The sequence below is a fragment of the Manduca sexta genome, chromosome 15 (assembly GCF_014839805.1).
Source record: "Manduca sexta isolate Smith_Timp_Sample1 chromosome 15, JHU_Msex_v1.0, whole genome shotgun sequence".
Lineage (NCBI taxonomy): Eukaryota > Metazoa > Arthropoda > Insecta > Lepidoptera > Sphingidae > Manduca > Manduca sexta.
Window position 1 is genome coordinate 320,093 of NC_051129.1, and position 21,983 is coordinate 342,075.

The 21,983-nt window shown below is 35.4% G+C and overlaps 1 protein-coding gene across 1 annotated transcript in view; it reads right to left on the reverse strand.

The window, feature by feature from the left end:
* The window catches only part of LOC115446433 (low-density lipoprotein receptor-related protein 2), a 214,189-nt gene that overhangs the window by 49,713 nt on the left and 142,493 nt on the right, over positions 1–21,983 (reverse strand). The window contains 1 exon segment of the mRNA XM_037438826.1: positions 2,309–2,428. Coding sequence (XP_037294723.1) covers positions 2,309–2,428 — 120 coding nt within the window.

Below are 21,983 nucleotides of genomic sequence, written 5' to 3' on the forward strand. Positions count from 1 at the left end.
TTTAGTCGAGTTATAACGCATTCAGAAAAAAATAAACGTCATATTTATGCAATACTGCCTCGGTGGCGTAGTTGTATTGCATGTCCGGGACAATAGCGCTCTGAGGTCCTGGGTTCGAGTCCCGGGTCGGGCAAAGTGATATTTGGGTTTTTCTGCTCAGTATCAGCCCGGTGTCTGGAATTTGTGCCCGATGTGGCGATAGGCTCGCCCCCTATCACATCATGGGACGGAGCATACTTGGCGAAAAGTGGGTGCCCTAGTTGCGCCTCTGCATACCCCTTCGGGGATAAAATGCGTGATGTTATGTATGTATGTATATTTATGCAATGTTATATATTTTTTTATTTCATAATTTAAATGCCACTACATTTGTTGTCCGTTCATCTCATCATCATCATTGTAATTAGCAACCAACACTATTAGATAGACAACATTTTGGTAGTTTAAATTCTAAAATACCAAATGTTCTTTAAGCAACTTTTTCGTAAATCGATATATTCCTACCCGTAACTGTATTGCACGATTCTCGAGGCCGTTTACTCGGGGAAGGGGCTAATACTTATTATAAAATATGAAAAAAAATTAATTTGAGTTTCCTCGCTTATTAATTTGATTATAAGATTTTATATTTAGGCTTTAGTTTGATTCCAAGATCTATAATTGTGTGTTTTTTCGATTTTGAAACAGAAGTGACTCGGGATTTGAATTGATACCTATGACGATACTTTAGCCGTAACAAAAGATGTAAATAAAAACAATGGACTTATTACTTCCTCTGATTACTCTCTTATGGACGTAAAGATGACATATCATGTTATACGTAATTTTTAAAACATTTTATATATCTAAATAGTCAACGGGCATTGACCCCAAAAACTGTAAATGAAAATGGTATTCCCAGGACGTTGGCTTATTTCCTATGCAGAAAAACTTTTGTATGCGACAATTTTAACACTAACTGAGTAATCGGAAGTAATTGCGGGCGACGCCGCGTGTCCGGCGATCTCCGGGATGACAGCTGCTACGTGAGCCGGGAAATACCGGACGGACTTAGAGAGATAGTGGGGGAAATATTAATGTTTATGTTATTGAGGATAAGACTCATTCTATCTTGTCTTACTAATATTATAACTGAGATAGTCAGTGAAAATATTTGTTAGAAATAAACGCAGCAATCGCTGAACGAATTTGGATGATATTTGTTAGGCAGATTATTTATTTTATATTTTTAAGTGGATTGTGCTGGCATTGTATGTCCTACATACTGCGCTATGGGCCTCTACATTTATTCAGGGAACTTTGCAACGGGAAAGGTTTTTCACACGAGTGAAATCGTGAGCAACATCTAGTCCAGAATATGGATATGTCTTAGGCGAACTAAGCATCCTCGAATTATACTATGTTTACGAATTAATGGGCAGCATTTACAGAAAAAGGAAGCCAATAAGCTTTGTATGGAATCAGTTCTATGACTATGAATTCCTACTCGGAATTTGTACGACTGTTATCTGTTACAGTAATGATAATAAAATAACATTAATTCTTAATATCGATACGTTACAAAAACAGGAGCCATGTGTCCCCAAAAATTCCCCCGATTACGTGCCTATCGGTGTCAAAATACTAAGGAGTTAGTACGTGCCGCGACGTCAGGCGTCACAGGTCCGCGTTACAATATCTGTTACGACGTCAGTTGATGCCGCACGTGACGCCGGCCAATTAGACGACAAACAAACGCTCGTAAAAAATAACAAATAAAAAATACGTCTTGTTTCGTACATCATCAACGTTGCTTCTTCGTAGTTGTCATCTCGATTTATGTTAATTTTATATAACTTGGTTGATGGGAAGGCGTTGGAAGGGAATATTAGGTTAAATAAGGTAAATACGATATTTTGATGTTGTGTTAAATTAAAATTGTGTATCCATCAAAAAATAATATACTTATTAAGTATCATAGTTTTGTGTACGAACAACATCTTATTTCACTCTACTATAATTTAAAGTATATTATATTCAAATGAAAAATAATCATTTCTTATGTTCACGCGAATGTTATTGATATTGAACTAGTTTCCGAATTTTACCGCGGCTTTTTTGCATAAGGAAATAAATATATTCTAAGCTTAAGATGCATAGGTAATTTAAAAAATATATATGTATCACCGGCGAAGTGCAATATTTTCCCAAAGGTAACCCGCTACATCAAAAAGGCGATCCGAAAAGAAATAGAAAAGCCGACAGGAATCGGATTATATGGACCCTCATTCATTGATATTTAGTAGGTGACAACATAAAGTATACTCACGGCACGACTGGAACTCGTCCTCGCCCTTCTCGCAGTCGCGTTGATAGTTGCACACCCACAGCGCCGGGATGCACTTGCCCTCAGGGCAGCGAAACATGCCGCTCGGGCATACTGTGTCGCCTGCGGGCAAACCGAACTGTTAGATCCACATTCGATATAGATTACAAACAATACATTAACTGTTTAATGATGATAAATATCTAAGTTGGAACACCTCAAATTGATGCATTCTAATTTTATATATGACCTAACTTACTAATTAGGCAAGCCTCAGCTAAAAAACAAACAAAAGAAGAAACACAAATAATAATATTCAATTATGGTATTTTATAAAAACATACAAAAAATGTGCTTTATTACAATATCGCTTTCAGATTGAAAAATGTGAATTAATAAAAGAATGTCCAGTAGGCAGTCCCCAAACGCTGATAACTAGTTGCAGAGAAACATACAACTGCAATAAAACTGATAGTTAAAATTGCTGAAACAAGTTATCAACGTCTGCGGGATGACTAAACACTCTATATATTTGTGTAATATGTTACATAGGAAAAACGAAAACTACATTTGCGTAATGACTAAATAATTTCAATGTTTGTATATAAAAAACACGAGAGCCCAGTTAGTATCCTAATTAAAACACAATACTGAGGTTATTACCATCAAAAACCCCGCTATTTTCTACAGTATTTACACTTCCCAATATGAATATTTAATCACGATTTGAATACTTCTTACGCGAAATCTAATTATGTAATATACAATCTATATCGAAAAGTATCCTCATGAATATGTATATGAACGTCTGAAAAGTATCTTTTCAAAACTAGAAAGTATACAGAATAAACAAAAAACACATTAAATATTCGTAGAGAAAAGCGAACAAATATATAAACTTTTGTGTCTATTTTAAATACCAAATAATTCCTTAAAAGTTAAGTACATATTTTTAAGATAACATTATTATAATAAGTACAATAGTTTTTGAAAATGAAATGAAAATTTTATATATATATTTTTTTAGAAATAGGGTAAGGTTCTTCAAGATTACCTACAATAAGCTTCTTTAGTTAACGTAAAAAAAACTTTCAAGGTTAATCATGAAGTTGCTTTGATATGAATTATTTAGAAATCGTACTTCACGCAAGAATTTATCAAGCGGTAGAATTAGGAATAAGAAAACTCCATTTAAAGTAAAAAATATGATATATTATTTTTTGCTAGTAGCTTCGATCGTATAGTATCTTCGTTACCTTACAAATAAACTCAATTTTTCAAGGTAACAAACATGAATAAGAATAGAAACGCCAGTCGCACGTAAAGATAATTCTCTGTATAAACTATAAGAATTATCTCCAATATAATCCACTTGATTGGCTTGCGATTAATCACTCGCCTATCCACTGGCCTTGTTCAAACTTTGCCGGTTTCCAAGGCAACGGCCAAAGTTGTCTCCAATTATTAAGGGTTCCAAAGAGTTTAAGTTGATTAACAATATGGTATTATATTTTATATTTTTGTTTATATAATATACTCTTTGTATACATAGTATACAGACCGACTTAATGCCGTGGGCATTCTCTCCTAGTTAACCTTAGAGTGTGTGGACAGGGCGGAGGCAGGTGCAGAATAAAAAATAAAAAGAAAAACACAATAAGAGTAAAAGCAAGTAGTAAAGTTAATAATGTACCACATTTTATACGTAAATTAATTCGGCCGTGGTTTCACGCCTGTCTTGTAGAAAACTGACGGGAAGAAGAAACAATAAAGTATTTACATTTGACTGGCTCACTATTGCAAGGTCCCGTGTTGGACAATAATTCATAGTTCCCTCTTTATTTATCTCTCGGGATTATTGCAAAGTACTGAAAAATGCATAGAATCTATGATATATAATTCAATTTGTGCAAAAAAATATAACATAAAACCTTGTAACATTGAGCCAGCGAATTGTTACCCAATGTTAGGTACCAGACAGAAACTAAATTTAAGTCGTAGAGAAATAAAATATTATCTTTTGCTCGCGTTTATTTTACTCCGAGTGAATGTTACCTGTAAATAAAGGTATTTTCAGATTTGGAGTAGTAGTTTTAGACATGAACACTCCCAAACAAAAATACTAAGATTTTGCGCTAAGTTTACATTGCTAAAGCGGTGATAGCCTAGTTGGGTTTGGAACGGACTGCCAAGACGAATCTCCGCAGGTTCAAATCCCAAGGGACACACACCTCTGACTTTTCTAAAAAATCATGTATTCTTTGTGAATTTATCGTTCGCTTTAACGGTGAAGGAAAACATCGTGAGGAAACCTGCACATCTGAGAAGTTCTCTATAGGAATTTCGAAGGTGTGTGAAGTCTACCAATCCGCACTAGACCAGCGTGGTGGACTAAGGCCTAATCCCTCTCAGTAGTAAAGGAGGCCCGTGCTCAGCAGTGGGCAAGTATATAATACAGGGCTGATATTATTATTATTATACATTGCTACACATTTTTCTGATGGTAGGATATATTGTATATCAGCGACCACCGTCCACAACGTGTTAAAACCCGCCACAGTTTTAACACGTTGACATTCTATTGGAGCCATCTCCACTTACCCTCAGGTGCACCAGGTCACTGTGCCGTGCACATATAAAACACATTGTATAATTATTTCGTGTCACACAGGTAAGCATAGAAAAATTCACCATTTGTACTGACGGCACATCACTAGTCCGGCCAAACCGGCTCGTTAACGCCGGTTAATTAAGCGCATCACTAATTACCGGAGGTGCCGGCGACACGCACCGGTTAATGCGCCTGATAGATGCTCATGGGTTTTCTGATAATTACGTCAATTGTTTGATTATTGGTAATGTTGCGAGAGATCATTTTATACGGGATACTCAACTCGATTGAAAGCTTTGTCCCTAAAATAAACTCTACTGTGCACTTTTATGGAATCAAAGTCGCCTTTTCAAGATAACATTGTAACCAACGCATAATATAATACGCACTTTTTAGTGAAGTCGGTTTGTTTCCTGTTCATTCCAAAATATTTATGTTATATTTGCAGTCTTTATAAAATCACTATAAAAAGGTATATATCATCCATATTTAAGATCTAATAAAGAAAAAGCCATTTTTAGGAAGTTTTGGTTACAAGTTCTTACTGAAGAGGCTCGATACAATAATGGCAATACTGAGATTATTTGCTTTTTTTTATATGTTAGTTAAATGAACATATATCGGGAGGTACTGAGTTTGATTTCCAAATCGGGATACCATTTCTGTTGCTTTTGGTTGAAACTGAATCTATTTACAACTGCAGACAATCCACGTCATTTAATAGGAAAATATGCCTTATCACTACGAATATAAATTAGTTTCATACAATATGAGCTAAAGCCGTCTCTTGTCAAACATAATCCAAACACTAACATAATTTAGTCTCAAACGTTGAATAATTAAATCAACGTAACGACATCGCGACGTCTTTGTTAATGAAAAGGTTAAAGTGAGTTACATTGCGTCAACGTACAATAAAATCATACGACAAAGTTACATTTTTATACAATTGTTTTATATACAGAGAGCAACAAATAGCAAAGAATTTTCAAATTTAAAATTGTTTATATATTTTGTGCAGCAATAATTTGAAATAATGCCTCGAACAAATTTAATAAGTGAATAAGAAATATATCATGTGGTACAGAAAGAGGGATTGTTATAACTCGAAATGAAAGGAGGATGATTTGTAGCTTATTGGTTAAGTTAGAAAAGGAGAATTGAAATAATTTGTCAATAATTTCGAATAGCAATCCTAATAAACTTTTATCAAAATATTGATAAACATACTATATATAAAACATTTTTATACATATATGTTATAAATTCAATCAATTAAAAATTACATATTAGGTTAAAATGTCATACCTTCAAACAGCCTATTAAAAGCTTTTTAATTAGTTGTTGTTGACACCCACATTCTGTATCACCCTATATAGCGTGATAGCAATACAAACATTAACTTATTTACAAACCAACTAAATGCTCAAGAAATTAACGTCAACATCAAGGAAATTAACTTACGATAAGAAATTGTGTACTAAATATAATTTGGTCGGGACCGCGCATATTATGGCGGCATTATTTTGCCGCCCTTTTGATACTTCTTAATACTTTCTGTTTTTTAATTTGTTGTGTAATTTCATTCGGGAATTTAAACAACCTTTGTTACTCGACGGCAAGAAAATAAGTTATGATTTTATGAATAAGTATAATACTCAGTCCTATTTATATAAATATTTTTTATAGCTTTATTCTCGAGAGAGTGGGTCTGTAATTTTAAAAATAAATAAAGGCGAAGGAGAATTTTAGACAAATAATATAATATCCGAATTAATTGTTAGTTTATTGTTTATAAATAGTGGAAAATGTAAAATAATACACGTACACACACAAACATATATGGCTTTTATCCCCAAAGGGGTAGGCAGAAGTGCAATTAGTGCACCCACTTTCCGCCGTGTGTATTCCGTCCCCTGATGTGATAGGGATCGGGTTTATCACCATATCGGGAACAAACTCCAGACTCCGAACTGCTACTGAATAGAAAAACGTAATATCACTCTGCCCGAATCGGGATCGAACCTGAGACTTCAGCACTGCAGTTGTACTGTTATACAGCTGCGCCATCGAGACAGTCACGATATAAGACACGTGTTAAAATAATATTGAGCGATGTAATAAAATTGCAGGTGAAACGTGTGATGCAGCACGTGCCTGCGCTTCGATCCAAAATGTACATAACGCTTGAAAATACACACACGGCTTTGAAGCAAAATTGCAACTTCGATAACATATTTCTATTTTTGCTCTGTATCATGTTCAAAAAGATCCCTGAAATTGACAAAAAATAACTGCAAAATATTAGATTTTAATAAAAAAAAAACATGTGTCCGCAGGAAAAGATTCGAGTCAGCAACGAATAGTGGAGAGAGCATTGAAAAATGGCGCCAATCCGCCGTCCCGCGGCCCCTCCGCACTCCGCAACTCCGTGATGCCCGCACCACAGTTTGAATTTCGAACTGACAAAAATACCTCATGATTTATGGCCAGTGTGAATTGAAATTACTTTAAAGGCCGACACTTCCGCACTGAACGAAAACGAAAGTGAACGAATGATTTGATATTAATTTTAATTGAAATTTTACTATAAAATTTGTTAATCTACGCGCTGAAAAATTTAATTATCGAAATTATTCATGTTGGATGTGTAATTGAAATTAATTGGGAATGTATTTTAACTGCGTTGTATTGTTCTCGTTTTCACGGAAGTCGTTAATGTCATTCGAATTGACATAACTCAACGTTATTTCAGTGATTTCAATGGGTCATTGTTGGAGTACATTTGTTTATTAGCTTTAAAGCGCAGTACCTGAATGCATACCTTGTTTATTTTAGAAAACAGGGTATTTGATAACAGACTAGATATGCTAAACTTAATCTGTACCCAGTATTATGTGGTAATGCGCTTGTTTGATTGAGAAGTAGAGCCACTGTTAGCACTTGTCAATGCTAATTCACCAACAGGGCCCTATCTCTGCTGTAAAATAACAATATTTAATATTTAAACTGCTTAGTTCCTTTGGAGGCATGTATGCTCAGGCAGTGGTGCGTCCATTCACTTTAACAATAGCGAATATAAAGCCACTTTACCTAACCGAGAGCTGTACTGCACTAGCAAAGGCGTTATTATTTAAAATGTTTATAATAAACGTTGTTTTCAAGACACTGCATAACATTGTAGCGACATTGCACTTTCAAAGCGTCTTTTTTTACTTCCCTTGGAAATTGCATGCAATTTGCTGTGTATTTTTCATTTCCGAGTCACAAAGGGCGGCTCAGGGTGTGAACTGAGGCATTCACACTTTTAAAAAACAACTACTTGCGATTTTCCTTTATGTTGGCTAAGAAGAAATCCATTAGCATCATATCAAAGCAAAATAACCTCTGTCACAAAGGGATAAAAGTTATATTGTGCGGAATGCGATGATGGCGAGATAGTGCCGGTCGTCAATCCGACTCCGTTCATTCGTTCGCATTCGTTCATTCGGTCCGTTGAATAAAACATGGCGGCCGGTCTCTGGGGCCGGCTAACGAGGCGGCAAAATGGCGCGGTTTAAGATAAATATCCCGCGTCTAGATATTGATGCCCGCCGAGTTATTGAATTAATTTGGCGTGATGTGTGGCGGTGTGGGCCACGGTCGGGGCATATTGCGTGATTTATTGGCGTTTATACTACGGCTGAGGTATAAAAAGCCAAACATTCCCTTAGTCGTGAAAACAGTTAAAAAATATTTGTTTCATTCACTCCTTTGTCGAGAAGCGACATTTTCTTACTTTTATTATTTTATGAAAAAGCGGTGTGTTCCGTTTTGGGTGAATACTTTTAAAAGGCAGGTTTTATTGTTTGGTTTCGGTTTCTAAAAAAGTTGATTTGGTGTGGCGGGCGCTGCGAACCACACGCGGTTACTTACTTCAACCGATCGCGCTTTGGATAGCCTTATTCAAAATCCTAACAAAATCCGAACAGCACACGTTAACATGTAGTCGGACAACACCGTTAAAACCAACCCTATTCTGCTATATACACCTAACCTAACCTAGACACCTAACAACTAAATTGCGGCATCTATACCTCTATCATAATTTTGCCGCCATAAAACAGACAGGCCCAAATATGAGATAGCAGTATGTCATAATTGTCTGATATTGCGCTATAAGTCTGGGAAGTACGTGAGCTGAAACTAGTAGCTCCTGCCTGTCTTAATATCTGTAATGGGAACGAATGTAGGGAATTATTACTTTTAGGCGGAAAGCTAATAATAACTAAAGAATAAGATGGGTAAATTGCGTTATGTTCAGCGCCATGATTGACGATAAATATTTGTGAATCAAGGTAACCGCCATAGCTCTGAAAGTTAGGAAGTTGAACTGGCAATGGGCTGGCCATATATGTCGCAGAACAAATAACCGCTGGAATAAGTATGCTCTGGAGTGGAGACCGTGTCTTGGAAAACGTAGTGCGGGACGCCCTCTGGCCAGATGGCGGGGCTTACACAAGTCAGCCGGCAACGACTGGATGCATAAAAATAGCAGACTGGGCTCTGTGGAAAGTCGAAGGTGCGTGGCCTTGGGTTTTGAACCTGCGAACAGTCTCGGCAGACTGTTCCAGTCTCAACAAGCTATCGCCGCTAACACTGATCTTATTATTGAGAAAATGTAAGTTAAAAAAGAAGAAAATGCATTTCCGACTTTTAATAACCTAGGTACGCTAGATGATATATCAGTTAAATCTCACGAACATGGCCAAAACGTTCATCTATAAACAGTGATTACTATAATTAGAATAATATCTCTGATTCTCAAAACATTTGGGGTAATATAGTTAAGTGTTTGTTTGTTGCTTTGTAGGATGCTTAACACAATTTTGGTGCGCATTCTGAGTTGAACCAATATTGAATTGTAACATCTATTAAATAAAATTAACTAACGGGACTACATTTCAAATTTAATAAGTTAATCAAACAGTGGTTAGGTACATATTTAAACACAAATTTAAAATTTTCTTTATTCAAATAGTCTTACACAAGCTTTTTGAATCGCCATGAATCTACCACCGTTGTTATCGCTATGAATTTATATAGCTGTCTATATAATATTTAGTCTATTGTACATGAAATTGCTGTTGAAATAAAAAATATATATTTATTACCTTTTATCGAAGCTGGGCAATGAAAATGCTCCTGAGTCCAGATTAACTATGAAGAGCACACTAAATAACTCGACTTGAGAAACCAATGGATATAATAAAGGCGCCTTCATACCGCTTAAACATATTACAAGACTATAAATTATACCTCTAACAATTGCCTGTAAACACTTAAGTTTACACCCTGTATAAGCCGAAATACCCCATCAAATCACTTTCTAAATAATCCAATTATTCTCCAACATTGTAGAGCAAGAGCAAAATTTCAACAAATTTTCATTATTTGTTTACGAGCGACATTCAACGCCCGCCGTGCTCTGTACAGGCACTTTACGAGCGACTAGCGAGGTGCTAACAACGAAACGTACAATATCTTCGTGATTTGGACGCCGAATAGCTGCTGCTGTCGTTAGTTACTTTATGAGAACATCCTTCATGATAAACGCTATTTGCTAGTTCTACGATATTTTGTACTATAAATAACAAACAGCTACATCGTTAAAGTATTGAGTAAATATAGCTGTTGTATTTTAATACCAAGTGAAAACAAATTAAGAGTGATTAAGTGTGTGTGTGTGTGTGTGTTTTAAACCGATTTTTTTTATTTTGTTCCACCTGGAAATCAAAGCTTTGATCTAGCTGTAGCAAAGTGATTGCGCTACAAGACTATGAAAGCAATTTAAAAAATCGACGAAAGTAACATATTAGTCAGTAAAAAAAAATTACAGAATATTTTGAAATTACACCATTTCGAATACCTTCACACTTCGCAGAATTTCTAGAATATTCTAATCCCTGGAGAGCGTCAAAGCAGACTTGTTCCACGTAAAATGTAGAATTTAAAGACTTCATCACGTAATGACAGCAGGGGTGTGGCCCCAGTGATTGCCTTTTTATAGCTACCTAGCTAAGTGCTGTTGCATCGGATTGAGAAAATCTCTCGCCCTTTTTATTGCACTAGAGATGAAATGTTCAGCGGTTTGGTCGGTTACCGTATATCCAGCGAGCTTGTCGTATAGCCGGCTGTTCAACCAACAAACGTGGTCGCAAAAGTAACTATCGCTACCCTTCTTTAATAAAAAAAAACCGTATCTCATGGGTACCTATGGCTTAGTGACATAGAGTGTTGTGTTCCGTCTATGGAGCATATCCGTTTTTTCGCGATTACGGGTGTTCTCAGCGAAGGACATCTTTGATACCCTTGTAGATAAAAGAATAAAAAAATACTCTATTTACTTATACGGCTATCAAAGCTGTTCTTCTATTAGAACAAACGTAATTATAAAATAAATCGATTTCGCCCCCATAGACGGAATAGGACACCCAAGCCTTAATTATAATTTTATTTAAACAAATATTAAAATTTATTAATAGTATATAGATTGTTTTTACGCAACGAAACAAATTATAAACGACACTGGACGTAGCCGATTATTGTATACAATAATAAAACATAGAATGGGATATATCCGATCTAAGTTAAACGGGATACCGGAGAAATACCGGATATCCGGTATATCTCTATTCGTATACGACTGTTATACTTTTATGATTCTTGTATAAAGTTTATGGTTCGTAAAATGTATGTCGTTGTTTCGAAGGCATTTGGAAATGTTTCTGAGTTAGATTCACGTTTATGGCAGCAATTATAAACAATTTAGCTAGCTTCAAGGAAGCAGTTTGTAGAAATATCGGAATTTGCAACAATATAAGTAAATTATAGGTTTCTCATACATACGCCAGAGTCCGTCTAGGTAAGTATCACCGCCAAATAAGAATTTAACAGCAGTATTGTGTTTTGGATTGAAGAAATGTCTAGCTTTTAATTATTGAACATTATGCGATGCCACATCTAATGCCTCAGTGACGAGGGAATTCAGTAATATTTAAGTTTATATTTTAAATATCTAGATGTCGCTATTGTTTATGGGAAATTTTCGCTTACTGTCAGGCAAGAGGTGAACTCGTCTTTTCATCATGCATTATGACTTCATTTGTAACAAAAAAATAACCGTGACATATTTCTTTGATGCAGCTCCCTTGTTCACCCTTGCTCCTTCCTAAGGTTGACTGGAAGAGAACGCGTATGCCATTAAGTCCGCCTATGTACAAAATTTTATTGTATATGAAGTGCAAATAAATTAATAAAAAATAACGTTTCAGCTTAAAGCAAAGAACAACAGAGCGTATATATCTAAACTTAACCGAAACCCCTTCAAGCTATCAATTAATAATGGTAACATTTCCTTCCACCCGGCAGTAAACATCAGGTGGCAGCAGTTTAATGTATGTACAGGCCATTTGTCAAACATTCGAGATCGCGTCGAAAGCGTGTTACCGCGTACAGCCGCGCCAAATGTCTTGGAAAATTGTTCTGAGGATTTGTGTAATGGGCTCGGCGGTACCATTTTTGTATTGTTTCAATATTCTCGTATATTTGAATGGTATTTTATAGGGGCGAAGAGTTTTATTTTCATATGAAAGAGCGAGTACCTCGCCCGGTGAGTTGAATCTGCCTAGGTCATTAAATTGTGAATGCATGGTACTTTACAGCATTCATGGTTATCTGTGATGTGATATTCAAACTCGTGTTATACTGGATATGTTCTTGAAACTGTAACAATGCTAGCTCTAGCTGATATAATTTAGCGACTATCTATAAGGATTCTAGCAAACAATCACATAATGTCTAGCTGTTTCCGTTTGTAGTCTTCTTATGTATATTAATATTGTAAAATATATTGTTATTTATAAAGTAAGTAATATAACTAGGTAGTAGTAGTACCTTAAGTAGGTACTGTAACTAAACATAGTTAATAGCGTAATAAAATACGGGTCTGCATTCATAATGTTTAATAAATCTTTTTAAATTTTTATCAAATTATTCCCCAGAACGAGGACGTTAAAAGGCCATAATTCACGAGCGACACGTCCGCCCGCGCCGGTCGTGTGCGCTACACTGACGCTCCTCGCCGCCATGACACCGGATGCGCTTTAGGAAGCGCCGCCATGTTCCGTACCGACGCACTTCCGCTTGCAAGAGACGTGGGAAAAAAGGGTGTGAAATTTTTATTCATATCTTTTTTAACCACGCTGGAATAAATTTTTCACTGAAGTGCAGGGGAAATATATTATTTCCTCATGATGTAATATGCATGCTTTCCAGTTACGTAAACCGTCGACTGCATTTCCGCTCTGGAAATACAATTCTTTACCCAATCCTTTTATTTTTTTCTAATATATCTACATACATAGCATTATAAATGTTTTTTATCCTAAAAACTTACAGTCGTTATAGAACATTGCTCTTTGGTTTGTGAACTCATCGTTTTGGAGCGTTCATATTGTGACGTGATTGGAAGAGACCCAAAGTAGTTATATATTTCAAAACTAACGTCACATATAAATTATAAAAACATTTCGAATAAGTCTTATTATTATTAATTAAATACAAATAATTGATGAATTACGATATAATAGAGTTCAATCGTAAGATTTATCTTGAGATTAATGTACGCATAAATGAATTACCGACCACACTAACTTTTGCCGCCACACCTACGTGAGGTCCTAAAATAGTCCGCGAATATCATATACGAACAAACGGCACAAATACATCCACACCCACGATGAGAGTTATTTCACGGTACGTAGAACATGATTGATATGGAAAACCTCCATGCTATATTTTTATATTTTCATTTCGTCATGCTAGAACGTTGCATAGATATTCTTTGTTACAAGATGATGGTTTACGGATTATTTAAGTATTTTAAATTATCATTCCAAAGGTATTTATATAACAAAGTTAGCTTAGTGGATAAGCTTTATAATTCAAAACGATTTCCAATGTTTATTACGATTACTGGCTACAAGCAGAACGTATTGTACGTTTACAATTAATTGAGCAGTAAACCTTTATTTGTCACTAGCTTTTGCCTGTAGGTCCGCCCGCGTGATAAGTTTTTTCTAGATAAATATTTTACGCGAATAACAAAGCCTGTACTCAGGAGTAATGCAGTAATGTATTAGTAAAAAATCAATTTAGTCGTTCCAGAGATTAGCGCGTTCAAAGAAACAAACTCTTCAACTTTATATATTGGTATAGGTTCTAGTACATTTAACTCTTTCATACCTATTGGCACAATACCTAATTGAAAGTTTCTTCAACGCACAGTATCATAAAACAGTAACAAAGGTGTTTGTAAGAGTATTTACGATTCACCAACGGTTTTTACCCGCGAGATATGTCTGTTATCTTGATTTAAAATCCGCTCGAGCGATGCGGCCCGGTTATGATTTCATTCCATGCCGAGCCTCTATTCAGATAGGGTTTTGATCACGAGCGACGCGGATATCGGCTGTAGCATATAAGCGAAGCAGGTAGTTAGGTGTGTAGTTCGTTGGAGTAGGATTTAAATGTTTGACTATTGTTTTTATAAAAGAAAGTGGTCGTTAATAGTAGCAAGATACGGATTAATTATCACCTAAGGTAGGAAACTACTGACGAATGTAGTAAATTGCCGTTCAAATGACAAACTATTGGAGCGCCAATATATTTCGCATCTCACTGAAAAGCAACTACCATGCACAGGTTAGTAAATCTGCCAAAGAGGCGTTTTACGGTCCGTATTGTTCCACACAACACATCACAGAGCCTAATTCATAACATTAAATGCTTACCCTTTTCTGTACTTAGATAAATCATCCGGTACCAAATAAAAAGACTAGTAAACGGAGTTCTTAAGTTAATTAAACAACAAACCGCTACATCTTGTGTAACAAAACCGCTCTCCACAACAGCGGTGAAACAATCTCATAGACAAAATAAATTGTCGACAACGGCGCGTGCTGGGATTGTTTTTAAATGTTGTTACAACACCGATTGTGTTGTGACACGAATGTGTTCGTGTTGTATCTGGGACATTTATGTCGTTGTATTGTTTGTAGTGTTGCCCAAATGCAAGAACAAGACGAGACTTAGCCAGTCTTGGTCTTGGTCTTGCGCCAATACACCTGATCTTGGTCTTGGTCTTGGTCTTGCGCTCCCAGTCTTGGTCTTGGTCTTGGTCTTGCAAGTCTTGCAATTACCTATTAGTCTATTACTATTTATTAAAGTTTACTTTAAATCTTAGAAAAACGTATTAGAATTGGAACATTGTGAGCTTGAATTAACATAGCCATAGTAAAGATCAAGCAGATTAATAAATAACTGAAGATTTGATAAGAAATTCGAAAAATCAACTGACCTATATGTCGTTTTCCATGGAAGTAACTGTTTCTTAATAAACATTTATGATTTATAAGCTTACATTTGCTAAAACATGTAAAAAAACAAATTAATTACAATAACTTGACTGTATTTTTAAAGAACAATACTTATCTGTCTAGAAAGAGATTGAACCTTCAACTTATAAGAAATTTAATAAAAGAGTTTTACGATTTATCATTGTATCCCAAAGTAAAAATGAAAAATTATTATTAATATTTCCCAATTGGGACCCGAGTGGGGCCAAAGTGGGAAAATCCCAAAGTAAAAATGAAAAATTATTGTTAACATTTCCTAATTGGGGCTTGAGTGGGATTTAAGTGGGAAATCCCAACGTTGAAATAGTAAATTATTGCTAATAGTTCCGCTTGAATAAATCTAACTAAGATAAACGAAAAAACAGAAACAAATATTAAACATTTAACCGCAATATTAGTAATATCATCTAGTTGATTCGATGTACATCAAATAAAGCGACGAATGTAATATTCCCGCTTGGACCAGTGGTAACGTGAACGACTGATGATCAAGAGGACCCGAGTTCGAGCCCAACTGACGACAAGGATGCATTCAACCAATAGTTCACTTTCTAATCGAAATATAAAGTTATAGTACCATCAGAGTCCGTAATTCAAAATTATTTTTGATTTTTTGAAATTTTAGATTTTTTATAAATTTAGATTGGGATCTGATGGGGATTTCCCAATTGGGCCCCATTTGGGATTTCCCAATGGGGGCAATTTTCAAAAGAAGCCGCCGGCGCGTGTATCATAACCATGTACTTCCGAAAAGCGGCAAATTTCTTTGAGAAGTAAGTACAAAACCTTTGATGCCGCATTATCAAAGTGCCGATGGTTAAAACATAGCTATGCATGCACTCAGTTTGATTTTAATAGATATTTTATTATTCGCTATGGTTATGGTATTAGTCGTAATGCGCATAGGTCCAGTTTTTCATATTCTTTGATACAGTTTTTGCGTCTCATAGAATTCCTAAGCGTACCTACCTATACACCGAACTGTTACACCTAACTACTCAGTGAAATAGCGCTAAGTCCTAGCTGCAAGACGCAAGAGTCTTGCAGGCTATGTCTTGTTCTTGCTCAAGTCTTGCACGGTCAGTCTTGGTCTTGGTCTTGCTAAAAATACGCGGTCTTGTTCTTGGTCTTGGTCTTGCAAAAACGCAAGAACAAGACCAAGACTGCAAGACCAAGACTGAATTTGGGCAACACTAATTGTTTGATGGTAGTCATTTGTTGAAACATAGTACATACCTATCATTTGTCATAGCAGCGGATACTACTTTTTCTACTGAATTGGTAGCGACCAAATGGCGAAAGAACTCACATAGAGACAGTTAGCTACGTTACGTAGAGATAGAAAAAAAAAAGGTTTTCAGTATGTAATGTCTAGTATATCGAAATGCGGCACCCGTGATAAATTAGCCTTTGTTTACATCTATGCTACTACAAACTTTAGTTCATTTGAATGCGCTAATCTCTGTAACCACTGCTTCTGTTCTGAAAATTCTTTTACAAAGGAAGCGAAATTATTATGTTTATTATGAATTATTATGTAATTTGATCTAGAGTATTCTTATCTCGAAAACGCACATAAACGCGGGTGGAGACGAAAACAAAAACTAGTCTATAATATAGTGTAATATTAGTTTTTAAATATTGGGTTTGATTCACCGTCTAAGAAATACTTTTGTTAAAAATTTTCGATTTGGAAACGTGATTTGTTTGGAATTCGATTTGGGCTCAATACGGACAGATTCGCCTGAAACGAGAACGGATGTACCGCTAGTGATATATACAGAGACATTACACTCCCCTTTACTATTTTAGTGCATCTGTGTTTCGCCTTATTGACCTAGCGATGAAGTCTACGTCTTGGATTTAACTGCCAGATTTGGTAAAATTAAATTAAAATGAGCTTTTATGATTCTAAAGTTCTCTCTTTATTTGTCTATAATCGTTTTTTTTTTTATTACTTAAATGACGAGATGAGCTTGCCGTTCACCTGATGGTAAGCGATACGACCGCCCATAAACAATAGAAACACCATCCAAAACCTTAAATTCCAAAGTATTGTTTGGTATTCCATTGCGCTCGCCATCCTGAGACGTGAGATGTTACGTCTCATTATGTCTAGTAGTTACACTGGCTACATTGTCCTTCAAACCGGAACACAACAGGGACTACACACTGCTGCTTGACGGCAGAAATAGACAATTTGCCGCACCTACCCATTCGGACTCCCACATATGAGAGATCTACCACCAGTAAAGTAATAGTGTACAAGTTGTTTTAGACTAATATGAAAGATATAAAGCCAGTGAAGTCAAAGCAACGAACCGTTTCCATCACAGAATGGTACATAAAAATGACAATGAAGAAACTTTAGCGTATAATTAACCTCAATATTTGGACGTCACTTAAAAACCTCTATCAAACTTTAAGATGTGAAAAGTTTAGATTCTTAAGAGTCACCGCTTAAGTGAGTGCGAGTGGATTAATGCGCCGATCATCCACTCATCTTACGTCAAACCTTCGATTATATAAGTCTAGATAGACTATAGTGATTAAATAGGATTAATCGTTGAAATAAAATAAATTTTCGTGTTTTATCACGGTTTTTTATATTTAATATTTACTTTAATTTCGTCGTCTAATATATGTGTAAATATAAGAAATTGCTAAGATGGGCCTTACTAATAAATGTTGTATACATCTAATATAGTTAAAAAATGACTAGCTTTTGCCCGCGACTCCGCCCGCGTTATAAAGTTTTTCGGGCTAAAGATTTCCGTTATAAAAGTCACGCTATATATTATCCCGGGAGCCTATGTTCTTCCCAGGGTCTCAAACTGTCTCCATACCAAATTTTATCCTAATACGTTGGGTAGTTTTTGAGTTTAACACGGTCGGGCAGACCGATGCAGCGGGGGACTTTGTTTTATGATATATTTTTGTAGAACTTTTTAAGAGGAACAATCCCGTCATACATTATTGTTGCACAACTTTAACCGTTTACGCAGCGCACGCAACAGAAGCTCTCAAAACTAATAAATTTTCTCTGTTTTTGCAACATGTTTCATTACTGCTCCGCTCCTATTGGGCATAGCGTGATGATATAAAGCCTATAGCACTCCACGAACAAAGGCCTATCCAACACAAAAATATTTTTTCAGTTTGGACCGGAAGTTCCTGAGATTAGCGCGTTCAAACAAACAAACAAACAAACTCTTCAGCTTTATATAATAGTATAGATTCGTCTCGCATTTTCTGACTTTCCATATTATTCGATAGAGCAAACGAAGTACTGTATAGTTACAATAGACGTATACAACGGCGACAACTTATTTGGTGGAAAGGACTGTCAGACGAATGTCCGCAGGTTCAAAACCCAAAGGGCACGCACCTTTGACTTTTCTGAATTTATGTTAGTATTATTTTTAAATTATCGGCGGCTTTAACGGTGAAGGAAGGCATGCTTACCGACTTAAATTCAAACTTTGTAAATTCATATATTTTCTGTATAGTTTTCTGATTTTGAACCCAGTAACTTAGATCTTTAAGTTATTGGAATAAATTAGCTCGAATATGTGCAAAACATGCGGCGGCCAGCACCAATGAAATCAAACACATAGCTTACTTATTCCAGAATAAAATTATACAATGATTTGCACTGTGACGCAGTATCTAAACGTGTAAGAGGAAGTTGGGCGGCCATAGAGCAACGTCGACAGAACGTCGACTCCGCGCAACTACATAAAACTGTAAAGTTGGTGACGCGGCGGGTAATCTGCAGCTGAACGCGACACCAGGATTATGTTATTAAACATGCACGACTGTAATTAGTATCAGTTTTACACGAGGCAAGTATGTAATACAAGCAAGTAGCAATTTTGCTCGTTAGCGTCCCTTTTCTGAAATTAAAGTATATATTTTATTTATTTATTTATTTATATGTTCTTTTTTGTACGGGCAAAGTGTTCCCACTAAACTTGGTGTTAAGTGGAGTGGTGCCCAATAGAATATCGACTTAGGAGAGATGATTACGCTATAGTGATTTAGAGACGTTTCTTGTGGAAAAGGCTTTTCGCCTATTATTATAATAAGAATTGATTGATTATCTCTGTGTATAATTTCTTCCGAAAACCTATTTATTTTTACTCACAAACCTTCACATTTATATTTTTACTAGGAAGAACAAACTACATTGTACTTCGTTAATTATCGGGAGATAATACAGATCATAATGTCCTATAAGCCGCAAACCTAGTTAAGAAGCAATGTAAGCTACAATCTAATACTTGGTAAAACTAATAAACTATACAAACAATTTATTTAATACAACAAATACAATTCTCCTGTGTCCACGGGTGCTGATAGATAGGTTAATCTATCAGATGGCGAGGCTCCAGTCTTACGCAGGAAACGTTTTAACTCGGCAGGTATTTGCGACAAATAAATATTTACTTTTCGTTGAAGTAATTGCGCTGATAACATTGAGTTGATGTCAATTTAGTCTTTCTTATTTTTTATTTATTCAATTGTAGATTCGTATTTAAAAATTTTAGGTAAGCAAATAATTTTATATTCGATTATTTTTAAAGGCGTCTTATCATGTCCGTTTGCCTCTTTGTATCAAAAATTATATGCGTAATATTGAAATTTGGATTCGTCACAACACCATGAAGGCTGAAAAGTCTTCGAACGTCGGGAGAAAACTAAAACACTAAAACCGTGATAAAATCCTAAACATAGTTTAATTTTAATGGATTCGTGTGTTCTGAAATCCAATCAAAACCTCCTCCTTAACAGTATTATTCTCGCTAAGCTATCTGAACCTTCGTTCTCTGCAAATTTAAATTTGACACGTACCTTCTTTCACATATAATAGGACAAAACTAATCGCAACAGAACAAGTCATGAATGGAGTTATGAAATGTAAAAAGTATTTACATCTAGTCAAATATATCTTCATTATGACTTTATTTGTGGGAAGTTGGTCTAAAATATACGCAACAGCATGTAATGAGTTTATTTTTACGTTTTTTCAACCGACTCCAAACATTTTTAATTAAGGTGTATTCGTCATAAAAAATATGTTTGTTGAGTGATAATTTTTTATCCTATAGTCTGATGTAAATGGTAATTTTTGAGTTTGATTTCGTATGGCTTCGGAATGGTCCCATGTTAATTTCATTGGTATAGGCTGTTGAACTACAAATTCGTAATTCGTATCTTAATCGTAATTATAAACCATTTCAAATATAAATATTACATTTATCGTTCAAGATTAAGACACACGATATATTTAAAAGAGTTTCAAAGCTGTAGTCACTTTGGTTCACCAGGCATGGTTACTTAGATAATAAAATCATTTAATATCGTTATTTTTTTTGGTTCAGTATCAGCTCGTACCCTGGGACTGTAACCGGTAAATAGCAATACGCTCGACCGCCATTGCAGGACCTAACATTGCTGCCGAAACTGGGTTGTGATATCACCTCTCCCAACCCTTGTAAAGAAGAAGGTGCTTATTTATGTAGCGAAATATTATTTCTCTCTATTGCCTATAATTCACACCACCATCAATGCAATTGCCCATGCCCTTATATTTGTATGTATGCTCTGTTTATTCCCGGACTCGTATTTATGAAGCCCCCCCTCTCCATTCCCCGTCCGTCCCGCCAGCATGCCCATTATCAGTCAGGCCGGCTCTGAGTAAAACGGCTGAATGGTGTGCAAATATTTTGCGTACAATTGACGCTATTTGAAGCTCTTTTATTGATATTACGAGGCTTTTTATTGCTGTATTAAGACTTCATACACAAACACCTACACACAAACTGATTAGGGTTGAGTTAGTTATATATTTTTTCATTATTTGTATTTATTTATATCTAATTATTGTTGTCACAATTTTGTCCAATAAATCAATTTGTAATTTATTAAGTACATACCTAACCTAACCATTATATAAACCGTTTTACGAAAAAATACTTAAAAAACAATAAATATTTTATTATAGATCAAAACTTTTTCGTGAAACTATCCCTTTATGGATAGTTAATGTGGTCACCATTAACCAGTTCAAGCCCCATCATTGGTCGTTATCATTAAATTTTTACTTCACTCCGAAATTCACTTTGACGTTGCAAACGCTTTTACTCCATGAATAATGAAGGCGCGGTTCGCAGTAAAACCAATAACCGTTGCAACTCGTTCAGCCAATATTTGCACAGCAATCGTGTCGGTGTCGTGTCGGTTACGTGTTGCGAACGCTTAGAACTACAGGGTGCTGCAGAATTGAGGTATCAAAAAACCTAACTTAAAGGCTGTATTTAAAATACCGTACAAATTATTTTTACGGATATTAATAATAGTCTTACTTCCTTTAGTTAAAAAATAATTTTAATCATTTCAGCAGTTTCAGACATTTCTACAAACTCACAAAACACAAAACCCTATTATTTATAATCTATAATTATTCTATTTAAAATTATTTAACAAAATCGCTTTGTTTATTAGCCACGTTTATTTATACCTAGTCTTGCCATAAATATTGTAATAAAGAAAAAAGAAAATTGTTAACTGCAAATAACATTTATTACTTTTACAGTGTGTCAGTTTA